At 42.6% G+C, this 21965-nt stretch overlaps 1 protein-coding gene across 3 annotated transcripts in view; it reads right to left on the reverse strand.

Annotated features, from left to right (window-relative positions):
• Positions 1 to 200: 200 nt before the first annotated feature.
• Positions 201 to 21965, reverse strand: part of cntln (centlein, centrosomal protein) — a 98577-nt gene continuing 76812 nt past the window's right edge. For 2 of the 3 annotated variants that reach the window (XM_034130152.1, XM_034130151.1), the window contains exons 24-27: positions 21717 to 21902; positions 15940 to 16137; positions 11036 to 11110; positions 929 to 1039 (exon numbers count right to left, since the gene is read on the reverse strand). In XM_034130152.1, the coding sequence (XP_033986043.1) occupies positions 929 to 1039; positions 11036 to 11110; positions 15940 to 16137; positions 21717 to 21902 (570 nt within the window). Of the gene's footprint in view, positions 1040 to 11035; positions 11111 to 15939; positions 16138 to 21716; positions 21903 to 21965 lie in introns of all 3 variants that reach the window. The other variant, XM_034130150.1, reaches the window with a different exon arrangement.

A 21965-nucleotide genomic window follows, 5' to 3' on the forward strand; every position in this document is an offset into this window, starting at 1 on the left:
TCAGCTGTTTCAGACAGGAACCATGCCAACAGTCAGCTGTCAATCACGAGAGAGGTGGGAGAACCCTGCGGTCTACAGAGCATCCTCAGCCACATCGCACACTGACTGACAGTCCTTTGAACCGCTGGAAAAATACACGAGACCATTTAGAAAAAGGACAATGAAATGTGCAGACGAAAAAACAAATTTATAGACGAAAATAAGTGAAATGGATTTTTATTCAAACGTTAAGGAGAGTTTTTCAGAACAAAATCATTGATATTGAACATAATTACCAAATAAATTATCAACAGAATACATTCTTACAAAGTGGAAGCTGTAACAATTTCCTTCAGAAATAAATAATTGCAGTGCATTTGCTTCGTAAAATCCAGCGGGCTTCAATCTCTGGATCTTCTCTGAGAGCTGTGGATCACGTCTGATAAAAATGGATCGAACTTCATAAGGTGGATTTTCTGCTCCTTGCTGCAATCTTGACTTTCTCAAAGTGTCGACTTTGCATTGCTGGGTCAAGTCCCTGCACCCTAAGGTCCGTCAGGTGCCAAATAAATTAGGGGGAGAGGTAAAAGCAAGCTAAAATATAAAAGTCTAACTTAAACATTAGCGTAAGCATTTGCCTTCTCACCCCAGGTCTGCGCTGAGAGTGGCTGCACTGTAAATGAGCTTGGCGCTAAAGGGCCCTGTCTGATTGACATAGTGCACTGAGCGCTAACACAGATGTCGAGGGCTCATTTACAAAAGCCGGGCTGCTGCGTGGAGCCAGTGGCCCAGAGTGAGTCGACAGCGCTTTCCTCACAAATATTGGTTCTGCTGCCCCGGCTCAGCTTGGCACAGCCCAGCTCCCACTGAGCAGGAACCGGGGAGGGAGAGAAGAAGGGAGGGAGGGGAAAGAAGAGGATGACAGTTTTCCCAGCCTCAGCCCAGGGAGTCAGGCTTTTTCGCTGACTGGTGTTGCGAGCGTGGCCAGCTCTTCTGTCAGCACTTTCCTCTCCTTCATCTTCACGCGCACAGCCTCCATTAGCTGGCCGGCAGAGGGGATCTGCAGGGGAGGGGAAGGATAGAAGAAGGGTGAGGGGGCGGCGGTAGAAGGGGTTAGAGAAAATGAGGAAAACACACAAATGCACCACTTTTGAAAAAAAGAGTCAGATTTTTGACACCTGGCAGCTTTTCACAGAGCGTATGTGCTGTTCTGTGAAACAACAGAACCTCAGATAGGGCCTGAGGACTTGTGAAACTTTTGAGGGACTGCCATGTTGAGTGTTTTGACAAATGAATTCACAAAACAGGCCGCACAGCAGACGTTTCAACACCCTACCCCACACTTCCCTTTGTGTTAGGATTCCACTCTCGATCAGTAAGGTACGTTTCCTAAGTATTTAAGCACACTGTAGGTTCACAGTTTCTCAAGACCGTCCTGGCAACACTTGCAGGTACATTACATTTTCTCATGTACTTTCTTCTTTTAATTGGATTGTTCCACTTTTATGATGTGCAAAACATCCTAATGATATTTTTATTGAAGAGATATACTGTAGCACGAAATCAACAGTATTGGTTCTGTGCAAAAATTCCTCTTGAATTCAAAGCTAAAGCTAATATAAGGCTTCAATATTCAGACTGATCAAAAGGGCATCTGCTAAATTAATCTTAAATAAGTAGAACATTCCCTCATTCTACAAATAAGTTGGAAATAATAGGGGACATTTTGTACTGAAATAGTTAAAGCAGGTCAATTTAACAAACTGCATAAAACCTTTAGCTACATTTTTAAACTGACTTTTCATTGATCTGTGGACTCCCTGATCATAACGAGGCCCCATTATGCTTTTTAGTATTTCTCTTTCCTGTAGTGTGTTATGTAGGTTTGTGTGCATGTAAACGGTCTGCTAAGGCTAAAATCCCAAAGTCCCCTCCAAAGGGAGTTTCTCTCCCCGCCTGAAACGCCTCCATTGGACTCCTTTGTTTACTTCCATTACATAATGACATCACTATGTAAAACCTGCGCTTCTATTTGCTAACGCTCCAACACATTGTATGTGATAGGCTAAGGGGGCGGGACATCTCTAAGCGGTTGACCAATCACGACAGAGCCGGCCAGCTAACCAATCAGAGCCGACTGGGCTGATTCTGGTGGAAAGAGGCAGCACAGACAGTATGAGAAAAATAAAGAGCTTTTTGAACATTAAAGCATGGAGACATGTCACAGAAGAGGCACTACATACAAATATGAACCTGAAAATACGGCCCCTAGAAATCTAATTTCGGCCAATATGAACAGAAGGAATAATTACAGCATTGAAAAACTCTTTAAATGCACACGTGGGCATGAGAGTTGTTTTGTGTGACAGAAACTATCCTTTAAGCAAAATATATATTTTCTATGGTGGGCTGAAAACACAGTTAACTTTCCCCAAAGGGATAAGTTGATCACTTTCAGCAGACATGCCACAAGGCATAATTAAAACATCTCGAGCATCGCAGGGGACACTTACAACATTGTTGTGTTTTTACTGGACTGTGTTTATGCTGGGAAGAAAACAGGATGATAATTGATGTCCATTTAATCATTCTGGATTACAAAGGTTGGGTATGAAGGAACAATGTGTGTTTACTTGCTTGTTGTCGTGGAAAGGATGGAAAAGAGAAGAGGTGAGCAGGCTTCTCCTTCTCATTTTGTTTTTCCTCTCAATCGACACAAGGATTTTATGGTCATTAGGGCGTCTGATCAAAGGCAGGCGCTCATACTGTATCGCCCATAAATATTCACTTCAAGTGATGTGCAGCCTTTCACAAGCACCCTTTTTAAGCGAGGGAAACAAATTCATTCCCTGAGCAATTTCCTAAGTCACATGGCATGAGAGGAGATGTGGACTGGGCAAGCTAGAAATGACTTCAACATCATAAAAAAATTATTTGTATCTCTTAAAAGAGAATATGAAAACACGAGATATCGACGTTGACTACGAACCAAAGCAGCAGAGAAACAGTCCAACAACGGCACGCTTTTTATTACTATTTTCTTTCGACATTTTGGTATGCCATTTCAAGATTACATTTACTTCTTATCATTTCATATAATTTCTATAATGGACATTTGTTGTCATATTTGAACAAACTCAAATCTAAGAGAGAGACGGGCCACATTTTCTTCCAGTCCAACAAAAACGTCCATACGTAAAACTTCTGCATTAGGGAATTCAAGGTATTGTGTTGCATTGAAATGATTAACACAAACACACAACAAATAGTAGAATTATATCTGCAGTTGATATTTTTGAAAGACATTTAAAAACGATCCATTTCCAATACTTTTGGAGAGTGAGAACCTGAAAAACTCACATGGAAAAGAGCACACAGTCCCCCTTGCCCCTTGACACATCTCTGCTCTTCATTAAAGGTATACAGCAGCAGGGAACACAAGGTCCCGAGTGCCTGGAAGTGTGTGTGTGTGTGTGTGCGTGTGCGTGTGCGTGCGCGTGTGTGTGTGTGTGTGTGTGTGTGTGTGTGTGCACTTGAGCTTGTGTGCAGTGGGGAGTCAGTTCCAGCAGCACTGGATGCATCAAACACACAGCGCTATTCCTCCGAGAACCACTACACTGAAGTAACTGCTGAGACATCTCCCTCTGCCTCTGTCCTCCGGGGAGAGTTCACTCTCAGTCTCACACACACACTCACACCGGTATACACACATTCACACAATTTCCCAATCAGCTAATTGCACTTAGAGCCACTAACTATGCAAACAAACCCACTAAAATAGAGACACAGCCACAACACAAGGCTCTATGGGACAGTAAAGAGGGAGACTGGATCATTAAAAGTACCGATAAGGGAATATGTGTAAACAACACTAACAGGTAAACATGTTCTAGATAAACCTAACATGAGGGAACTGTAAGTCTGAAACGGAGTGTGAAACTAGGAAAGAAACTCGCGGTATCGATACCTGGGTATACTTTGGGTATTGGCCGACAGCAAGTAAGTACCAATCAATCAATAGGATACATGCCTCTCTGTGTTAAAGTGGTATTATCATTTTTGTATGTGTAAAGCTTGACTTACTTAGCGTAAATAACTACTTTCTTTGGATGACGCCGATTTTCAACTACTCATCTGTAAAGTTTTGTGACGTCATCTTCCGCGGTAACAAGTAATTGCAGTGACAAAATCTGTCCAAAGACATACAGTCGGACAGAGTATATCCACACACCTGGCAAAGAATCAACATGGTACAGTAGGTCCCGCAATCAATATGATTAATATACATTAACTAAATTGCTATTTATTATTACATAAATAATTCCTACACCAGCGAATCGGTAATCAATCTTCAAAATGAACAGGAAATATAATTTGCATGTGAATCTTTTATGCAGCAACAATTTGTCCTAACCTACAGTATATACACATTTCAGTGTGTTAATACATAGTATATAACAAGGAATTAATAGAAAGGAATTGGCCTCTTTGTCACAGATACCGGAACCAGCTATTTGATATTGGTACATCCTTAGTTATTGCATGCTTGCCGTCTTAACCCCTTACCCATGGGATCACCCTCTCGACCCTTAAGGAGTAATCAAAAACAGAAACAAAAACAGGGGACAAGCCGGACGATCCTTTCCTTTCATCAGTTGCGGCCACAGTTGCTGGGGACCGGGCCCCTGCAGGATGGTTGGAGGTGGGCTGTGATGCAGCTGCTCTGCTGGATCCCCTGGGCCGCTTCAGGCAGTGTTAGGAACTGGCACTAATGTTATGCTACAGTTGATTTAGCCGGGCCCCTGTCCCCTTTGGCAGAGCGAGCCAGCACCAGCGCTAAGCAACGCGGTCGCTGTTTTGCAAGAGGCCCTGTCCCCTATGGCAACACTAAAAAAAAAAGCTACTGTAGCATTAAGCCCTGCTAACTCACAGCCATTACTATTCAACAGGCCCTGCAGAGCCGACCTTTTGTCTAGGTGTGATTTCATGAACATGTTTCAGAGGTGAACTGACATGCAAAGCCACTGACACTGACAAGTGTGTGTGTTAGAGTGTGTGCGTGTGTGTGTGTGAAGACGAGAACAAGAGCTGCAAGCAAAAGGTGTTTTTATGAGCCAATTAAATGACACTGCTACTCTACAGCCTGGGGCGCACCTCAAGGCAAGGAGCAGCTCAAAGTTGCAGCACTCCAGTGACCATTGTCTGGTAGTGGCGTTACACACATCAACTTTTTTTTTCCTTAAAAGATCGATCATTCCAGCTCTTTTGTCTTCTCCCTTGGAACGGGTTAGCGCAATTATTTTCAAGGGCCCAATTTGTGAGAAGTTGTAAAGATTGTGTGAGGCTCCTGGATATCTAAATGAGTCCGAATGAAGAGGGAGGGGGAAGCAGAGAGCCTACAAGAGATGGGTACAGCATCCACATGTCTACCTGCACTCATGCTTCTACCGAGTGTTCTTTCTCAATGTATTCAAGTCTACAGCCAAACAGTGGGGTATAATTAGGCAGAGGTTGCTCCTTTTATTTAACAACAATTTATCTACTTTAAATTAGACATTTGAGTCTGTCAAAAGTCCTACAGGATGGCTACCTGTAATAACATCATTCCCTACATTTGTATTACTGTATATAACATTACTGTATTAAAGAAGAATGCACACTCCAGCTAACTGTAATAACAAGCAGACGCTTTTGGCTCTGCCTGCTATGACAGGAGAGCTTTCACAGTTGTGAAGGATACCTACTTTAAATCTTTGTCCCTGGCTGGTGAGCCGTCTCTAATCTAGGCCACTTTTCAAGGTAAAGGAGAAGTAGTTTTATCACAGAGGGGAAAAAACAGCTCTTTGATCTTTGATCTTCTCACTTTTGTTTGAAAATCAAATTTATCAAACGGGGGAATAACAACAACAACAGCATGATAAATAGGTGTTAAAAAAAAAAGCCCAAGCACAAAGGCACCGTACTAAAAAGTCTTGCATTTGATTATCTCCGATAATGAATATGTCACATTTGCAAAGAGGGGCTCAGGTAAGAAAATCACTAACGCACCGACAAGCCTATTCTCTCCCTCTCCTGCGTAATTACCTTCCCCTGCAGCGGAGCAGATCCCTCTCTTTTCTCCCCTTTAGGTCACTAGAGACTGATATGAAAGGGAATTGGACACTTGGGGCCACAAATACTGTAATTAAAAATCTCTCCTTTTCTTGATACGTTGTTTGGAAACATCATTTCAGTGTGCAAAATGCATTTGTTAGGGATCTGACCTAAATACACCCTAGATTAAACAGAGGAAAGCACCGGGTCTTTGTTTCAGATTCCTACTCATTAGGTGTGAAAATTAGGTGATTCAGGCACCATTGGATATAAAAATAGAAAGGTGATATCCATACATAACATATGCAACCTTTAGGTAGAACTCGGCAATCAGGAGCACACTAGTGATTAAAAGTAAGGCTCATTGGGCGAGGTAGTGTACTGGGAAGCATTTACAATCAACAAAAGTGCCTGATCCTGCAGCAAACTGTCACAAACTAAACGAGAAGGTGTTAAGAATTGTTACCAGTCAATGTTTGTTTACTGACATGAGAGAATTTAAAGCATTTCAATGTGCTCCAAAGGAAAATCCTCGGATACAATCAGACTGGCAGTACCTCAAAGGGGCCCTATTGTGCTCATTTTCAGGTTCATATTTGTATTTAGTGCCTCTACTCTGACATGTCTCCGTGCTTTAATGTTTAAAAAGGTCTTTATTTTCCTCATACTGCAGCACCTATTTTCACCCTCTGTCTGAAACCAGAGGCCAGTCTGCTCTGATTGATTACCTGGCCGGCTCTGTTGTGATTGGTCAACAGTTTAGAGATGTCCCGCCCCTTAGTATATCACGTACAATGTGTTGGCGCGTTAGTCAATAGAAGTGCAAGTGTTACATAGTGATGTCACTATACGGAAGTCAAAACAAAGGACTCCAATGGAGGCGTTTCAGGCAGGGGGGGGAGCGTGTGGGAGAGAAACTCCCTCTGGAGGAAACTTTGGGATTTTAGCCTTGGCAGACCATTAACATGCGCAAAAACCCATTTAACACACTACAGGAAAAGGAAAACTCAAAAGCACATTAGGGCCCCTTTAAATCAACAAAACATCATATTTATAAAAACAATACGATTATGTACCTAACCTTTCTTAACTGATCTCTTGAAATGTGCCGTTTGATATTTTCTAGCTTGCATATTTGAGCAATCACACCAACAGTTTAATGACTGAAGTTCACCACCAAAAAGCTGCATCTGCTGTTTCTATTTATGTGAAATGCAATTTGAACGAACCAGATTAGTCACAGTATGATCCCACCCCCCCCCCCCCCCCTCCCCTCGTCCCCACCACTGCTTCAGTGACATATTTACAGTACAAAGGCTGGTCTCGAGTCCCCTCCACACGCACATACATACACACTTACAGAGACAGAAAAACAGTGGCTGATTTAATTAGCTCAATCATTAAATGAGGCTTAATTAGAGTCACTTTCCTACAAAGGGAAGTATGGGACTCAGAGCTGTTCCTTGTCATTACAGAGGCATAATGAGCCACACAACACAACACAATACCCCTCACCCTCAAAGCGCCAACAACAATGGAAAACTTTCTCACTGCATTAGCGCTGTAAGAAATGGAGCCTTTGATATGTTTAATACCCAGGTTTAATGATGTAATGCCCTGTGGAGATACTAAAATGGCGGCTTTGACAAGAAGTGACATGAATAAGGTCTGTTATTTAACTTTAGATAAATTATCCCATTAACATGCTAGCAATAAGCAGCACAACCCCCTCCCTAAAGTTCAATAAGAGTTTGAAATTGCAGGAAAAATGTCAGCCCTGTGGTCCATCCATAAACGCCTTTGATGTTTTATAACAGGTCCAGTCCTGATTGCCCCGGCCTGTCTCTACTACTGTCTTAATGTAATGTTCACCTGCTTGTTATAGTTTGGAGGCTGATAAGAAGTGATGCTTGTACGTCTCCCCCGGGTGTGATTGTGAAGTAAATATTAGCAGGCCCACAGCGCCGCCCCATACCAGTAAACCAAACCACTGTCCTCTCATAAAGAAATCAACAGAGTCAATGACTTTTTAAATGTTATTATGCTGTCATGAGGCTTCAAGATGGGTACGTGTGTGTGCAAAATGAGTCTGAAAAATGATCTGGAGGGAACGTGTGTGTTTGCATGCACGTGCACACGCTCACATGCACACGCTCCTCCTGTTCATTATTGGCCAGCAGCAGAAGCCAGTCATTTCCCTGTCTTCATAAAGACTCGGCCCATTAAATTCTACCTCCAGTCAATAATTAGGACTCCACAAATAAACCAAAGGCAATTAAATCAATGCTTCCCCGGGCCGGTGCCTGGACCCCATGGCCCACATGGACACTCCATCTTCTCTGCTGGCCTTATTCATGGTGGGCTGCGGTGGAGCCGTACAGCACACCCCCCGGCCTGCTCATGATTATTAGATAGCACCGTCCCCCGATCCTGGCTATGGAGCGCCGCTTATGGTGGCTCTCCATCGAGAGGCGTAGGGTTTGATTTCATTAACTCACCAGTGGAGGTGAGAGACGAGGAAATGAATGCAATGTTTCATTTGGTTTTGAGTGGACATGAGGGGCAGCGGTGAGGGGGCTCCAGAAATCCTTGCCACTTTTTCGACATGAAGGGAGCAGTAACTCAACACATTCACGCAGCGTGTCTGCAACACAGTGTCGGACAATGTGTCTCTCTTTCTTGTTACGTTGACATGTGGCAGCGCACGACAGCGATGGCGAACAATGGCCACACACACACACAGACACACATACATCTCTTAAGCCCTTCACATCTGCACACACACATAGAGTGAGTGATGGGTTTGCTATTGACAGGGCCACTGAGATAATAAAGTGCTGTCCCAGTGGCAGCTCCATTAGGCCCTGACAGTGACAAGATGAGGCTGTCCTGAGAGTGCACACGCACACACACACATACCTACACATACCCAGACAGACACACACAGATGGACACATCCTCATCCTCTTTCAGTGACAGCCAGCCTGTTAGGGACATGGATCTCTCTCTCATCTTTCCTTTCGCCGGGTCTATTTCTGTCTTTTTATCTAAAGAAAGTGTGTGTGGGTGCAGCTCGGGGGTAAGATCATATCACTATTAGGGGAGTGTGTTATTAGTGTCACAGGCTGGGTGACAGGCCAGGCCATTTCACTTCACAGATGTTCTGCTTGGTGAGCCTTTCATAGGCTGTGACAGAGAGTAGAGAGGCAAAGAGGGTACAGTGTGAGAGTTCTAGAAGTCTATTTCCTAACTGAGAAAACGCTCGCTTCTCAGCATCAAGTGACAAGTTTAGTATAGGCACAGTGGCATAGCGGTCCTCAACATGTCCAATTAGGAGATCTGCCTTTATTAACCAACAGATACGCACTTAAAACGTCTTCATAGACCCTTCCCTGGGTCTCTAAGTATGTTAGATGTTACATCAGCCTTAGAAAAAAGACAGAAATAAAGAGACACATGCATAGATAAAGTGTAGTGTCCCCTTGATAGGAGAATACGCTTTTAAAAACCAGACGAGATACAGGGAAGAGGGAAAATTAGAAATAAATAAATGAACAAAAAAACAGAACAAGATGGACTTGAAAGGGGATAGAAAAAGTCTGTTTGCAGGGAGGGTGGATGACTGCGGAGGTCCCAGCGGTCCCCACTGAGACCTAGGGGCGAGTCTCAGCCTTGTCATACTCCACTCTCCTCCTCCTCCTCCTCCTCCTCCTCCTCCTCCTCCTCCTCCTCCTCCTCCTCCTCCTCCTCCTCCTCCTCCTCCTCTCCCCACACCAGCTCCTCCACTGCCTCCCCCCCTCCACCACCCCTGTTCTGCCCACGGAAAACGTCGATAGCAGGCTGCCGGTGCCGAGGTCTCTGGTGGACACTAGCTCATTCTCCCGGCATCGACAGGCCCGCCAAATCAATATTTAGTTCCCCACTAACAAGCTGCCTCGGGGTCTGAGCCAGAGAGAGAGGGAGGGAGGGAGAGAGAGGAATGCAGGACAGTGGAGGATGGCAGAGAGAGACAGAGAGCAGGGACGGAGAGCTGTCCAGCTAGAAGGGAAAAACATGGATTCAGTAGTGTGTGTGTGTGTGTGTGTGTGTGTGTGTGTGTGTGTGTGTGTATGTGTGTGTGTGGGAGGGGGAGAGTAAGGTGGAAAGGTCAGAAGAAGATCTGGGGAACAAGAGAACAGTGTCTGGTGTGTGTCGTGGTGCGGAGGCGACGCATGAGTGCCTGCGGCAGCCGCTGACAAGAACACAAGACACACACACACACACACACACACACACACACACACACACACACACAGTCGACACTCTCAATCATACACATATCACAGCGAGCAGACGTTGACAGCACTCGAGTAAAGCTCCAGCAGAGCACTCCACTCACAGATGAGTGGCTGTGCACACACACGCACACACACACACGCACACACACTGAGGATGCAGTTGCTTTTCTTTGTGTTATCTTTTGCATCATTGTTTTTTTCTTTTGAGCCAGGAGCGGGACACATGGGGGGTTAAAAATTCATCCTCCATTTACTGTATTTGGTGAAATTAGTGCCCAACCTTTTCTATACTGAACACTGACAAAGTAGCACATCTGCAATGTCAGGATACAATATTTGGTATTATATGTACACAAGTGAAAGAAATATTAAACCATTAAAAAAATTCCATTCTAATTAGAAGAAATTATTATGTATCATTGACACAAATACAAACAATATTCAAACATACATTTTGCAATAAATTGATCCTAAAGTATTCGATATGAGTGAACCTAACCAACATACTTTTTATTTGTAGCTTTGAGAATGCTTTGTTGACGTTTAACTTAAACATTTGTTCTAAAACCTGCACCTCAATAAACAGTTTTAATACATTTCTATAATGATGGTAGGACGCTTAAATCTTGTGTTTGTACAGGAATAAGTAATTTTTGTGATCATTATTGCATATTTGTGAGACTGACCTTCTGCTGGAGGATGTGGTTGAGGTGGTTCAGCCACTCCTGGTCTCCTGGACCCTCTGAATGAGCCCCTGCCGCCTGCAAACACAACAGCAAATACAAACATATTAATGACAGAAATTGAGCTGATATTTAGAGAGAATATTTGCAATTAGTCCTAGACATGTTAACATTATGTGCACTGATAAAATGTGACGTGAATCAGACTAGAGGTACGTGATGTTTCTAGAGAGAGAACCTGCCGCTGTGCTTTTGCCTCTGCGAGCTCCTGCTTGAGAGCAGAATTGTAGCATTACACCAGCCAGGACCTTGAGGAAGCTCTCTGGAGACTCAGTGGCAAGTTATGCCAGTATACGTTTGCATGCTACTCATGTATAAAGACCTAACAGAGTGGTAGCCTTGTTACTGCTAATGAACAGAGAAAAGAGCGACTGCATGGCCCTGTACACCTCAGCACTAATGCGTTACCTCTTCACTTTAAACCCCAGGTGTTGCGGCTCCAAATGATGTGACGAGCCTTGTACCGCCTCACAGGGACGCAGAGAGCAGGAGGGGAAGAAAAATGTGTGTGTGGCTGAATTTAAAAGTCCCTGCGCTAGCAAACTGGCAAACCTAAAGCAGCAAGGGCTGTCCAACGCCACAAGAGGGGTCATCGTTTGTTTTTCTTCCTTTGAATGGGCCGATTTATCTTTGCCTGTAATATGTTTGATTCATGATACTGTAATGTGTGTTCAGAGGGGACCCCTATTAACTGTTACACACTGAATGGCATGCTGGGTACAGTTTGTTTTCTGCCGTTCTCTCCAATATTACTGGCGCCCACTACAGTACTTACTTAAAACAAATAAACAAAGATGGACCAGAGACACCTGAGATCTAAAGAACATATTTATTAGTAATTTTCTCGACAACCTGCTCATCCAATCGACTTGGTGGGTGTAATGCTCAAGATCAAAGGAGGCTCATTGTTGAGTGTGAAAGCTGCAAGCAGCAACACCGGAGGCCATTCCAAACAGAAACATTTCAATGGCCAACACTGCATAGAAGTGCGTAAAATCACTAAATAAATAAAATTGCTAAACCATAAAAACTCAAATCTAAAATCCATCTGTTTATATATTTTAAATACCTTATTTGTATATTTAATATCAATTGTATATTGTATACATCTTTGCTGTAGAGCAGAGTGCCTCCTATGGATACATTAAAAAACAAATCAAAAAGATCCTGAGTGAATAGACTGGGACAGTTAAGATTTTGGCATTGGTTATTATCCATATAACTATGAAGAGTCTGGAGGGATGACATTTGTATTTAGCGTGCATTCTTTCTAGTGTTCCCCAGCTTCCTGGTACCCTTTATGTGTGATCCTTTGTGATAGCAGTTGATCTAGGCTAATTTCCGTGTATGCCTAATTGTGCCTGATGCTTTGAGCAACTGAGAAGTAGGAAGAGACCGGGGGGGGGGGGGGGGGGGGGGGGGGGGGGGGGGGGGAGGGAGTGTGTGGTTATATTAGCGGGAGAGAAAAAGAGGGTGCCCTCAAGCCTCCCGCAGGGGCGAGCACGGAGTGTGAAAGAATGCCTGTGTGTGAGAGTGAGTGTGCTTGCCCACCCTTGGTAGATATATAACAAAGCACTGACCCTCCATCAAACATTAGGTGCAAAACAAACTGGCCCGGCAATTACAGCCTTATTACATCTGGATCATTAACTCCACAACAAGTTGCCGGGGGAGCCTGGAGCGGCCGCCCCTCTCCGGTCCTCTGTTGCACGCTATGGAATGGACAGAGGCAAATAACACTGTGCAGCGTGAACCATGAGTGTGAGCATGTGTGGAGGGGTTATGTTTGAACACACTCAGATGCCTCCTTTGCACCTATAGACATACATCGTATTGATTTTGTTTGTTTATGTGCTGGTGTGTAAGAGGGTATGCTTCTGTATGACTTTTACCATTTTAAAGAAATCAATTGATTGAATTGAAATAAAAAATTCAAAAAACCACAACAACCAATTCCCTATCCAATGAAAAAGCTGAAAACATGTTTGTTGCTAGGCTGTGTTTAACGGCAGAACCAGCTGTGCAAATAGCCTTGTCACAGCAGCATTCCTGTTCAGTGAAACACCGCAAGCTAAATGTCTGATTTCTTTGCAAGGACAAATCAACAAATGTACACTGATGCTCTGGAGGACAGAACATATGCTTTTGGAGAAGATGGTTGACATTACATGAAGGTTTTCTGTTCCCAAAATTCTACTAAAACATAACTACAAACGGGAAACATTGATTTAGAAATTTGGTATGACTGAAATTTAAAACTGCATTGATTTTAAAACCTAGAACGGGTGCAATACAATGTTAAAAACATCTGCAAATAATGTTGGCGAGAGACATTTGCCAAACTAAAGAAAAAGTAGTTTTGTTGGCAATGAAGAATTCTCATTTAAAAGTAAAACTGGAAAGTAGGAGAAGTCCCATTGAGCCCTGAGCTCTCTCTCAGCACACTGGCATCGCACATTTCAAGTGAATAAATGAATACACTTGCGATGAGTTGGATCTGTTGAAGACTGCAGGGACATTTAGATAACCTCATGCCTCGTCCTCAAGTCCAAACACAAACATGAAATCTACAAAGGTTGTGCAAAAGCGCCGTAAGAAAATGTGTTTGAAGGGAGGAGAACAATTAATCACAATTCTGAATTATAAAGCAACTCTGTGCCAAACTTTTGAATAGGTTTAAACATTGTGTGAACAATGTGTCACAAACCAGCAGGGGCTAGAAACTATATTTTAATAATTTAATAATCTGCGGATGATTTTCTTAATTCATTCATAAATTGTTTGGTCTATACTTTTTTTTGAAAGATTTGCATCCCAGTATCTCAAAGTCTAAGGTCATGTCTTTTAATTTCTTGTTTTGTCCAATATCCAAAACCCAAACATATTCAGTTAAAGGTAGGGTAGTTAAGAATGGAGAAACCAGCTAGAGTGCGCAAGAATTTGAAAGTACGCAGCTGAAAAAAATCTGCCCCTTCCTTCAGACTTCCTTACAGAGCCCCTCCTCCAACACACACGAACGCGCACATGACCAATGAGGGCACGAGATAAGTTTGTGCACAGATGGAAGGCTGACAGGCAGGTAGGCCATCCAGTTATTTTAGCCGGGCCGGCTCAGATGATTGGTCGTGCTTTTTACAGCTTCAACAGATGAAATGTTTGTATATATTTATTGTCAAAGCACTTAATATATTCATTGCTATCGGGATGTTAAGAGCATTCCATGGAATATAACAAAAAGTGTTTCTGAAGTGAATTACCTACCTTACCTTTAAGTGTGATATACAAATTGGGAAAAGCTGGACATATCTATATAAGAGAGGCAAAAAGAGACTGCATTTTCTTCAATTTTGTTATGAAAGCTGACTAAAGATTATTGTAAACAGATAAAGAGTTGGCAATATTTTACAGTAAAACGACTAATCGTTGCAGCTCTTAAACCAGTCTCAGTTCAGATAATGGACAGCTATTGACTATCCTTTATCCATCAAAAAACAATAAGCGTACACCTAATCAAGCCTTATGTGCGCAGCTAAGTGTAGTTATGTTCAGGCTGGTTTAAGGATAGCTGTAGACACACAGTATTACAGTATTTGAATGTGTCCAGCAGCAGTTTTAATAAGTGCACATGTGTGATAGCCCATTTCACCTAAACACACATTTGTACAGATGCATCCTGCAATCTTTGAAGGACATTTTATATTATACCCATTAACAAATACTCACACCTAAACTATTAACCTCACTGTGACACAAGATTTACAATTCTCTGGTGTTTTTGTTAAAGCCCTGTGATGTCTGAATTTCAATTAACATCAGAGACAAACACCCCACCGTGTCAGGGCACCAAGCAGCACGCCATTAACCACCTTTAATACGACAAGAGAAAACAAGTGAGGGTTTTTAGACGCAGAGGTTTCCGTCTCTGATGAGAGGGACCTCTCTTCCAGTGAGGAAGTGTTCCCTGTCATCTCCTGGGTGGAGCTGGGCTGCAAAGGGCTAAAATTGGTTTCAAGTGTGAGTAAGTGCCTGGAGAGCCCTCTCTCATCTAGAGATAGATGGGAGGAGGTCCCTGGGGATGGGAGGTTGATTGTAACATGGGATTGCTAATTGATGACATAGCTGGGCATGATAAATGATAGATAAAGGACCCACCAAGTTGGAAAAGATTGTGAAACTCAGACTTTAGCAAGCGGCCGACAGTCAATAGCAAAGATTTTCAGTTCAATGACTGCTCTCAGCCAGAAGGAAAGAGTTGTACTTACTCAACTCGACCATATTACATTTTATATTAAGTTGACAGGTGCTGCAGGTGTCGAACTTTTAGAGAAGGCTTTAAAAATGAAGCGCCATCCTTCTCTATTGCAACTTCCAAACTTATTAGTGACAGGCCATGGTGTTTGGTCCACCTATACTCGGTGTTCAACCTTGCTCACTGGCCAGCATCTACCTCCTCATCATTAAGAGAAGGTCAGATAGAAGTAGAGATTTAAAGGAAGGCAAAACAATCTAATAACAGAAGGCATCTGCCTTCTCTGCTGTACACCAACGGCAACCGTAAGCGTTTTTTTCCAAGAGGATAATCCAGTGTTGCTTTAGCACCTAATTTAGTCTCAAATGAGAAAGCAGAAACCCAAAGCTACATATTGATTGTGATGATATAATGTCTCTCTTAGTCCTCTGGTGCAATCACTAAGCAAACCCCCTGTAAACTTAAGGATGTTTTGAAATTTCACAGCACTGAAAATCTATTATAGGTATGTTTAGTGCTCTGGGCATAAGTTTAACTTGATATAGATCCTAAAGTTAGCGTTTATGTGGAATGTTAACCCACTGTCCCTTGGCCTTACCTGGTCAGTGTCCATTATGTCTGCGAGATCGTTTTCTGACATATTGAGGATGGAGGCAGCGATGGATTTGGCTTTGATCATAGACTTGGCTGAGAGGCCGCCCTTCGCTGCCACAGCGCTGGCCTGCCTCGACCTCCTCCTCTTCATCAACTGCTGCTTGACCTCTTGAACGTCTAAAAGTATTTCACTGGCCAGAGCCTGGAGGAGGAGGAGGAGTAGAAGAAGAAGAAGGAATAAAAAAAAAGAACAGGATGATGAAATGGATATAGAAAAACAAGAGGGATAGCTCTGCCTGGTAGATGAATAAATGAAATTGATCAAGCATGCGCCAGAGAGGCCTAGTACATTATGGAGGAATATTGAGTTTGACACACTCAGATTCTCTTCGGTTTCGCCTCACGCTCCCTTGTAGGAATGTGGACCTGAGGGTTTGTTGCCCTGTCGATTGAAAGCTGAGGGAACACAGCTTTGATACCAAACGTACCCCGAGTTTTGCTAAAATCTCCACAGACAGAGAATCATGCATCAGAGAGAGAAAGACAGGGAGCTACTGAAAATACAGCCATTCCTTTATTTATTTGCTTTCTGAATGTCTCTCAGTGCAACAGGGCAGCATAACACAGTTAATAATTAAGATACGAGGGGCTGTTTCAAATGGTGCCCGAGTGAATGGCAAGCGAGCCGAGGAAGGCCTGGGATGGCACAGTGGTCCGGCACTAAATGGGAGTTTGCTCTAAATACAGAGAGACAATTAAATGTTAAAACTGCCACTGCACACGAGAAAGTCAATAAAGTAAACTCCCCTTTGCTTCATTTTGAGCTTATTGATCGAGGCAATAATCTTCTGTATCATTCCCTTGTAAGCCTGCTGAAAAGCTGACCTTGGAATAGATGGTCAGATGAGGGAAAGCTAGAGAGAGGAGAACAACACAAGGAAGCTTTGGAAAGAAACACAATATTGCTAAGCAAGCAAAAAGTACAGAGTGAGAAGCCATATAAAACACAAACATATGAGAACAATCAAGTACAAGGGTAATCGTACGTGAACATTGTGGAATTGCGGCAAACATCTTAACTTCTCTGTTAATTTCACACATGTGGACCAGGGGCAGTTTGCAAAGCAAGTGGTGGTTCTCACAGGAGAATACTCAATGAGAGGTTGGAGGCTCGCAGCTGGAGTGTTGCTATTTGTCGATTAGCAACATCATACACACAAGCAGAGCACCGACGTTCAGAAATTCAAAGTAGACATTTAGGAAAACCAACAGGATCATGTTACACAAATCCCTTACAGATTAAAATGATGATAAAATGAAGGGAACACATGCACAGAGCAAATACTGTATTTATTTGACTCTGGATCACAGTCCTTATGTAGAAACTGTAACACTTTGCTGTTACAACAAGAGAAGTCCAGGGGTTGTATACACAATCTCTCTGAAAATACTCTCAGGAAGATCCTAACTTAGCCTAAACATTTCTATCAAAAAGTCCTAGTTTAGGAGTGATTTAAAAAAACAACAGTGAGTAGGTACAGGATGTACACTTGTACCTTAGTGAGGATGTGTTGTTAACCCCTTTTCTAAGTAAGACGCATTCTTTTGAAGAGATGCAATTGGTTGATCAATAGAAAAAAAAAATACACGTGAAATCTTAGTGAAAATGAGTATGGGATGGACAGTTAAATGTAAAGGCCTTGTTAGACAATGTAGTCTCTATTAAGACATGGTGTGATTTTGAATAATATTATATTAATGAACACCTCTGTTGAATAAACTGTAAGCCATACTTCCAATGTAGCCCACACAATGTATAAAAACACAGGCCTACTTGTGCAGTAACCTCATTTAATAGTTACAATTATCGCTTAGGTATATTTAAGAATATTTAATTAAGGTATATTTGATTTTAACGATGGGAAAATGGCTAAGCTATCTCCAATTGCTGGCATGCAAATAAACTATTAACATATGTATACCAGGAACTAGTCTTAACTTTAAGGAGAAATTCTGAGATAACATACGTACAGGGTATATGCAGGAATCCTGAAGTCAAATGTAATAACTTTTAAGACCTTTTTTAAGACCCTTTCCATACATTTTAAGACCTCATTGCCACTTCGAGTTCTAACCGGTTTACATTGGCGACACACTTTACCTCACATTGACTATATACAGTATTGATTGTCCTTCCTCCTTATCTTCCAACCATTTGGACGCAAACTTGCATTTCCCCATAACGATGTTGTTTAACAACCGGCGTAAACGGACCTTCGCGCGCTATCAAGCAGTGAGCGTGCGATGTCCTGTTCAGATGACGTCAAATCCAACGGGATGCCATAAATAAACTACACAGAATCACACTACACACCTACGCAATGATTACATTCAGGCAGACTGTAGAATACAACCTCTTTGGACAATTGATATACTTTTTGAAAACAAGCTACAAAATATAATACCTTGGAAAATGCCGTTTAATAATTTTTAATAGCCTTCATTTTCGCTAAATTGATTTATCAACTTTTAATACTTTTTAAGACCCCGCGGACACCCTGCACGTACTAAGAAGCTTCATGAATACAGACCCAGCTTTTTGATTGGCTTTTTCTAGGAATTAAAAGTGGATTCAATTACATTTCAACACCAGCTCATAGGTGACCCACTACTTCCATGAAGATCTAAAGTAAGCAGAATAGTTCTGATTAAAGAGGAAAAGCAAACATCATAATCATCTTCCACCTCCTAATGAAGGAAGGCAGCTTAAGCTGTTTTTGGTGATCTGAGGGCTGTGTTTACCCTTAAGGAATACACAGCTCATTAACTAACAGTCAGAGATCCTTTTCTTTTATTTACAGCCTAATAGATATTCACTGTCACTAGTCAGGGGTTACATTCAATTGACCCTAACCCTGCATGTGGAAGAATCCAGAAAGAGATTAGGGGAGAATTTATCACTCATTCTCAGCCCTGGGAGAAACAAAGGGTGGGTGGGAGGGACACACACACACACACACACGGACACACACACGGACACACACACGGACACACACACGGACACACACACACACACACACACACACACACACACACACACACACACACACACACACACACTGTGTGTGTTTGTTAAGAGCTCTTAGCCTGACTAGTACCACAATCACAATTGCCAGAGGAGCAATTTAGACAGGACGAGGATTAGGGCATAGAGATGGGGATCAAATGAGCAGCAAAAAGATATCCTCTTTAATAACTAGCTACCTCTGAACCTCTTCACACACATGAGGACACAAAGGGCCATTCAAAAACATAAAGAGCACAGCGCAAGAAAGAAAATGCTTTCATTTTGTTGGATTACGGAAGCACTGAAGCAAAAAAACAACTGTAAACTGTGTGTAAGATGTTTAATTATGCAAGCAACTTATATTGTATAATGGAAAGGAATATACTGTAAAATAATCACATTTTGATGTGTTGTAACATCATTGTTGTGATATCCAAGAGCAATTTTAAGTAATTACAAAATACTCCAAGATGTTGAATTATATAAATAATATCAGTATCCTTGAGATTAGAAAACATCTCAGGTTTTGGATTTTGTCCAATAGCACAAGTGTTGTTAATGGTTTTAATGGCTGATGGGGATTTTTTGAACTCACAAAACTGTTCTATCTGTAATATTATCTGCTTTAACCCGCTCAGTCATTATATCCAAATTACAGATGACTATTTATAGAACATTTCATTGTGTAAAGTACTTTCTGAAAGCATTAATAATCAAACTGAAATATACCGTCACAATATCAATGAATCCGGGTTATTCTAAAACATTTGGGGTGTTTGATTTTCTCAAATTGCCCTGCCTAACACCTAACTCATACATTTATTTCCCCCGACAAAAAAAGAGACATTTCCCCAACTCTGAACAATTCTATACATTTAGGCAGGGATGACAAGCCAAAATATTCTTTGTGAGATAACTACCTTCAGTGTGTGTGTGTTGTGGAGTAGTCACTACATGCAGGGCCACTGTTTAGCAGTTCAACAGCAGTGCTTACAGCCTGGGGCGTGTGCAGGGGCCAAAAGGGTTTGCTGGCACACAATAAAAAAAAAATCTCCACACACAAATACACACAAAGGCACAAAGAACAAAAAAACAAGCTCATAAAGACACACCCGGACACATCTATGCGCACACACTCGCACACAGACACACACACAGAAGCGCAGCCCTCCGGTCCTGATCAATACATGACAAGAGTAAATCTCCTCCGGACGTCAGGCAGTCCAATCAAAGGGCTCGGTGTTCTTATAGGGAATCACAGGAGCCAGGGGGAGGCAAACAATGATGTGAATCCTCAACAACAACACAATGGCCCCGCCAGCCTTGGGTTATGGGAATGGAGGAGAGGAGTTATACGAGCGTGAACTGTATTTCTATGCATTTCTATAGACGTAATGGAGCCCTATATTTAGGTTACGTATAGTTTGCTTGCTTGTGTACCGTCTTCACTAAATAAATGCTTATGTGTGGAAAAACGAGGGCTAAAGGCTAAGATGTGGAAACAAGTCACAGTAAGACACATCCCATCTTTCTCCAATTATTCTCAGATGCGAGACAGCCATACAAGGACAGGAATGGCTTCCGTTATTTCTAATATTTCTGGATTTTAAGGACGAATATAGAATTGCCACTAAGCTGTGTCCATGATCTGCCACTTGATTTATGTGTGTGTGCAAATACACTGCCAGCACTATCTATCCCTGCCAAGCCATTTCCCCCTTTGACAGACAGGTGTCAGCTGAACAGAGTTGATGGACAGTCTTTATCAGTCTCTGCCAGACACACACACAGACATGCAAACACACTCAAGGTGATGGATTAGGCCTACACAAAGACAATAGTGCCCATTCCCGTTGGGCACACAGCGTTCTCACTGTGGTGGCCTGCGTCTCCTTATGTATTTGAGGATTGTGCAAAAGCTTAAATGGCAAAAGCACACGTTGTTAAAAATCCATCCTATATTCTGACACATATAGGGAAACCAATGTGGTGAATGCAGGCTATGCAAGTTGCTGACGTCTTCCCCTCAAGTCACATCCTGAGTGGGGTGTGTAATCCCTCCGGTGTTCTGGGTCTAGGTTTTCTCCCAGTTGGACATTCCCAAAATACGTGCACGGGGGGGCATCAAGCTGACGTCCTGATCTGAGGCCTCAACCATGTTAAGTTGTTCCATTCAATGAATGAGCAAGAATCCTACTCCTTCTGAGTATCCATCTGGTAATCAAATGAGCAGCTCTTGTTCTTTTTGATCAGTACCTAAACCTCACAGGGCTGAAATGTCGATTGACAGTTCAATTGAGAGTTTCACCTCGAGGTTTCCTCTACACTTGAACAGCCTGGTACAATGGTTGCATCATTGGCAACCCCACACGTGTTTACTTGTTGATTTCTTTCTTGGTGAGTTACAGCAACAACCTTGAACTTTACAAACAACATGGATGACTCTGGAAATGCACAGTCCAGACCCTAGAGAGGGAGCGTTATATAGGGGTGATCCTTGTATTACATATCTACTCAGGGAGGTGACATTGTGCTTTGCATCAGCCTCTTTTTTCAGAACAAGCCAAGGCCCAATTAACAATGCACCTTATGTAGGAAGGGATGAACCCACACAGAATCACTACAATTCATAGGTGAAGAACTTGCAGGCACACACAACACTGGTTAAAGATGATATCCCTGGACTTTGATAATTTGCCCCTTTAGTATAGTACCTTGATGAAGGCATGGAGCTGCTCCAGATGAGAATGGGCTTGGCCTAGTTGTCTCTGAAGCCTGTCCAAGGCATGGGAGCTCTGCTGGGTCAACCCCTTCATTTGCTCAGTGGCTGTCTGTTCCAGCGCGGCCAGAGCCTGCTCACTCGCGCCCACACGAGCCTGCAAGGCATGCATGCGCTGCTCCTGTAAAGAACAGCATCAGGCACAACAGGTCAGCTGAACGCAAACAGGCTAACAGAAAAAGTA

Source organism: Trematomus bernacchii, unplaced genomic scaffold (genome assembly GCF_902827165.1).
Source record: "Trematomus bernacchii unplaced genomic scaffold, fTreBer1.1, whole genome shotgun sequence".
Lineage (NCBI taxonomy): Eukaryota > Metazoa > Chordata > Actinopteri > Perciformes > Nototheniidae > Trematomus > Trematomus bernacchii.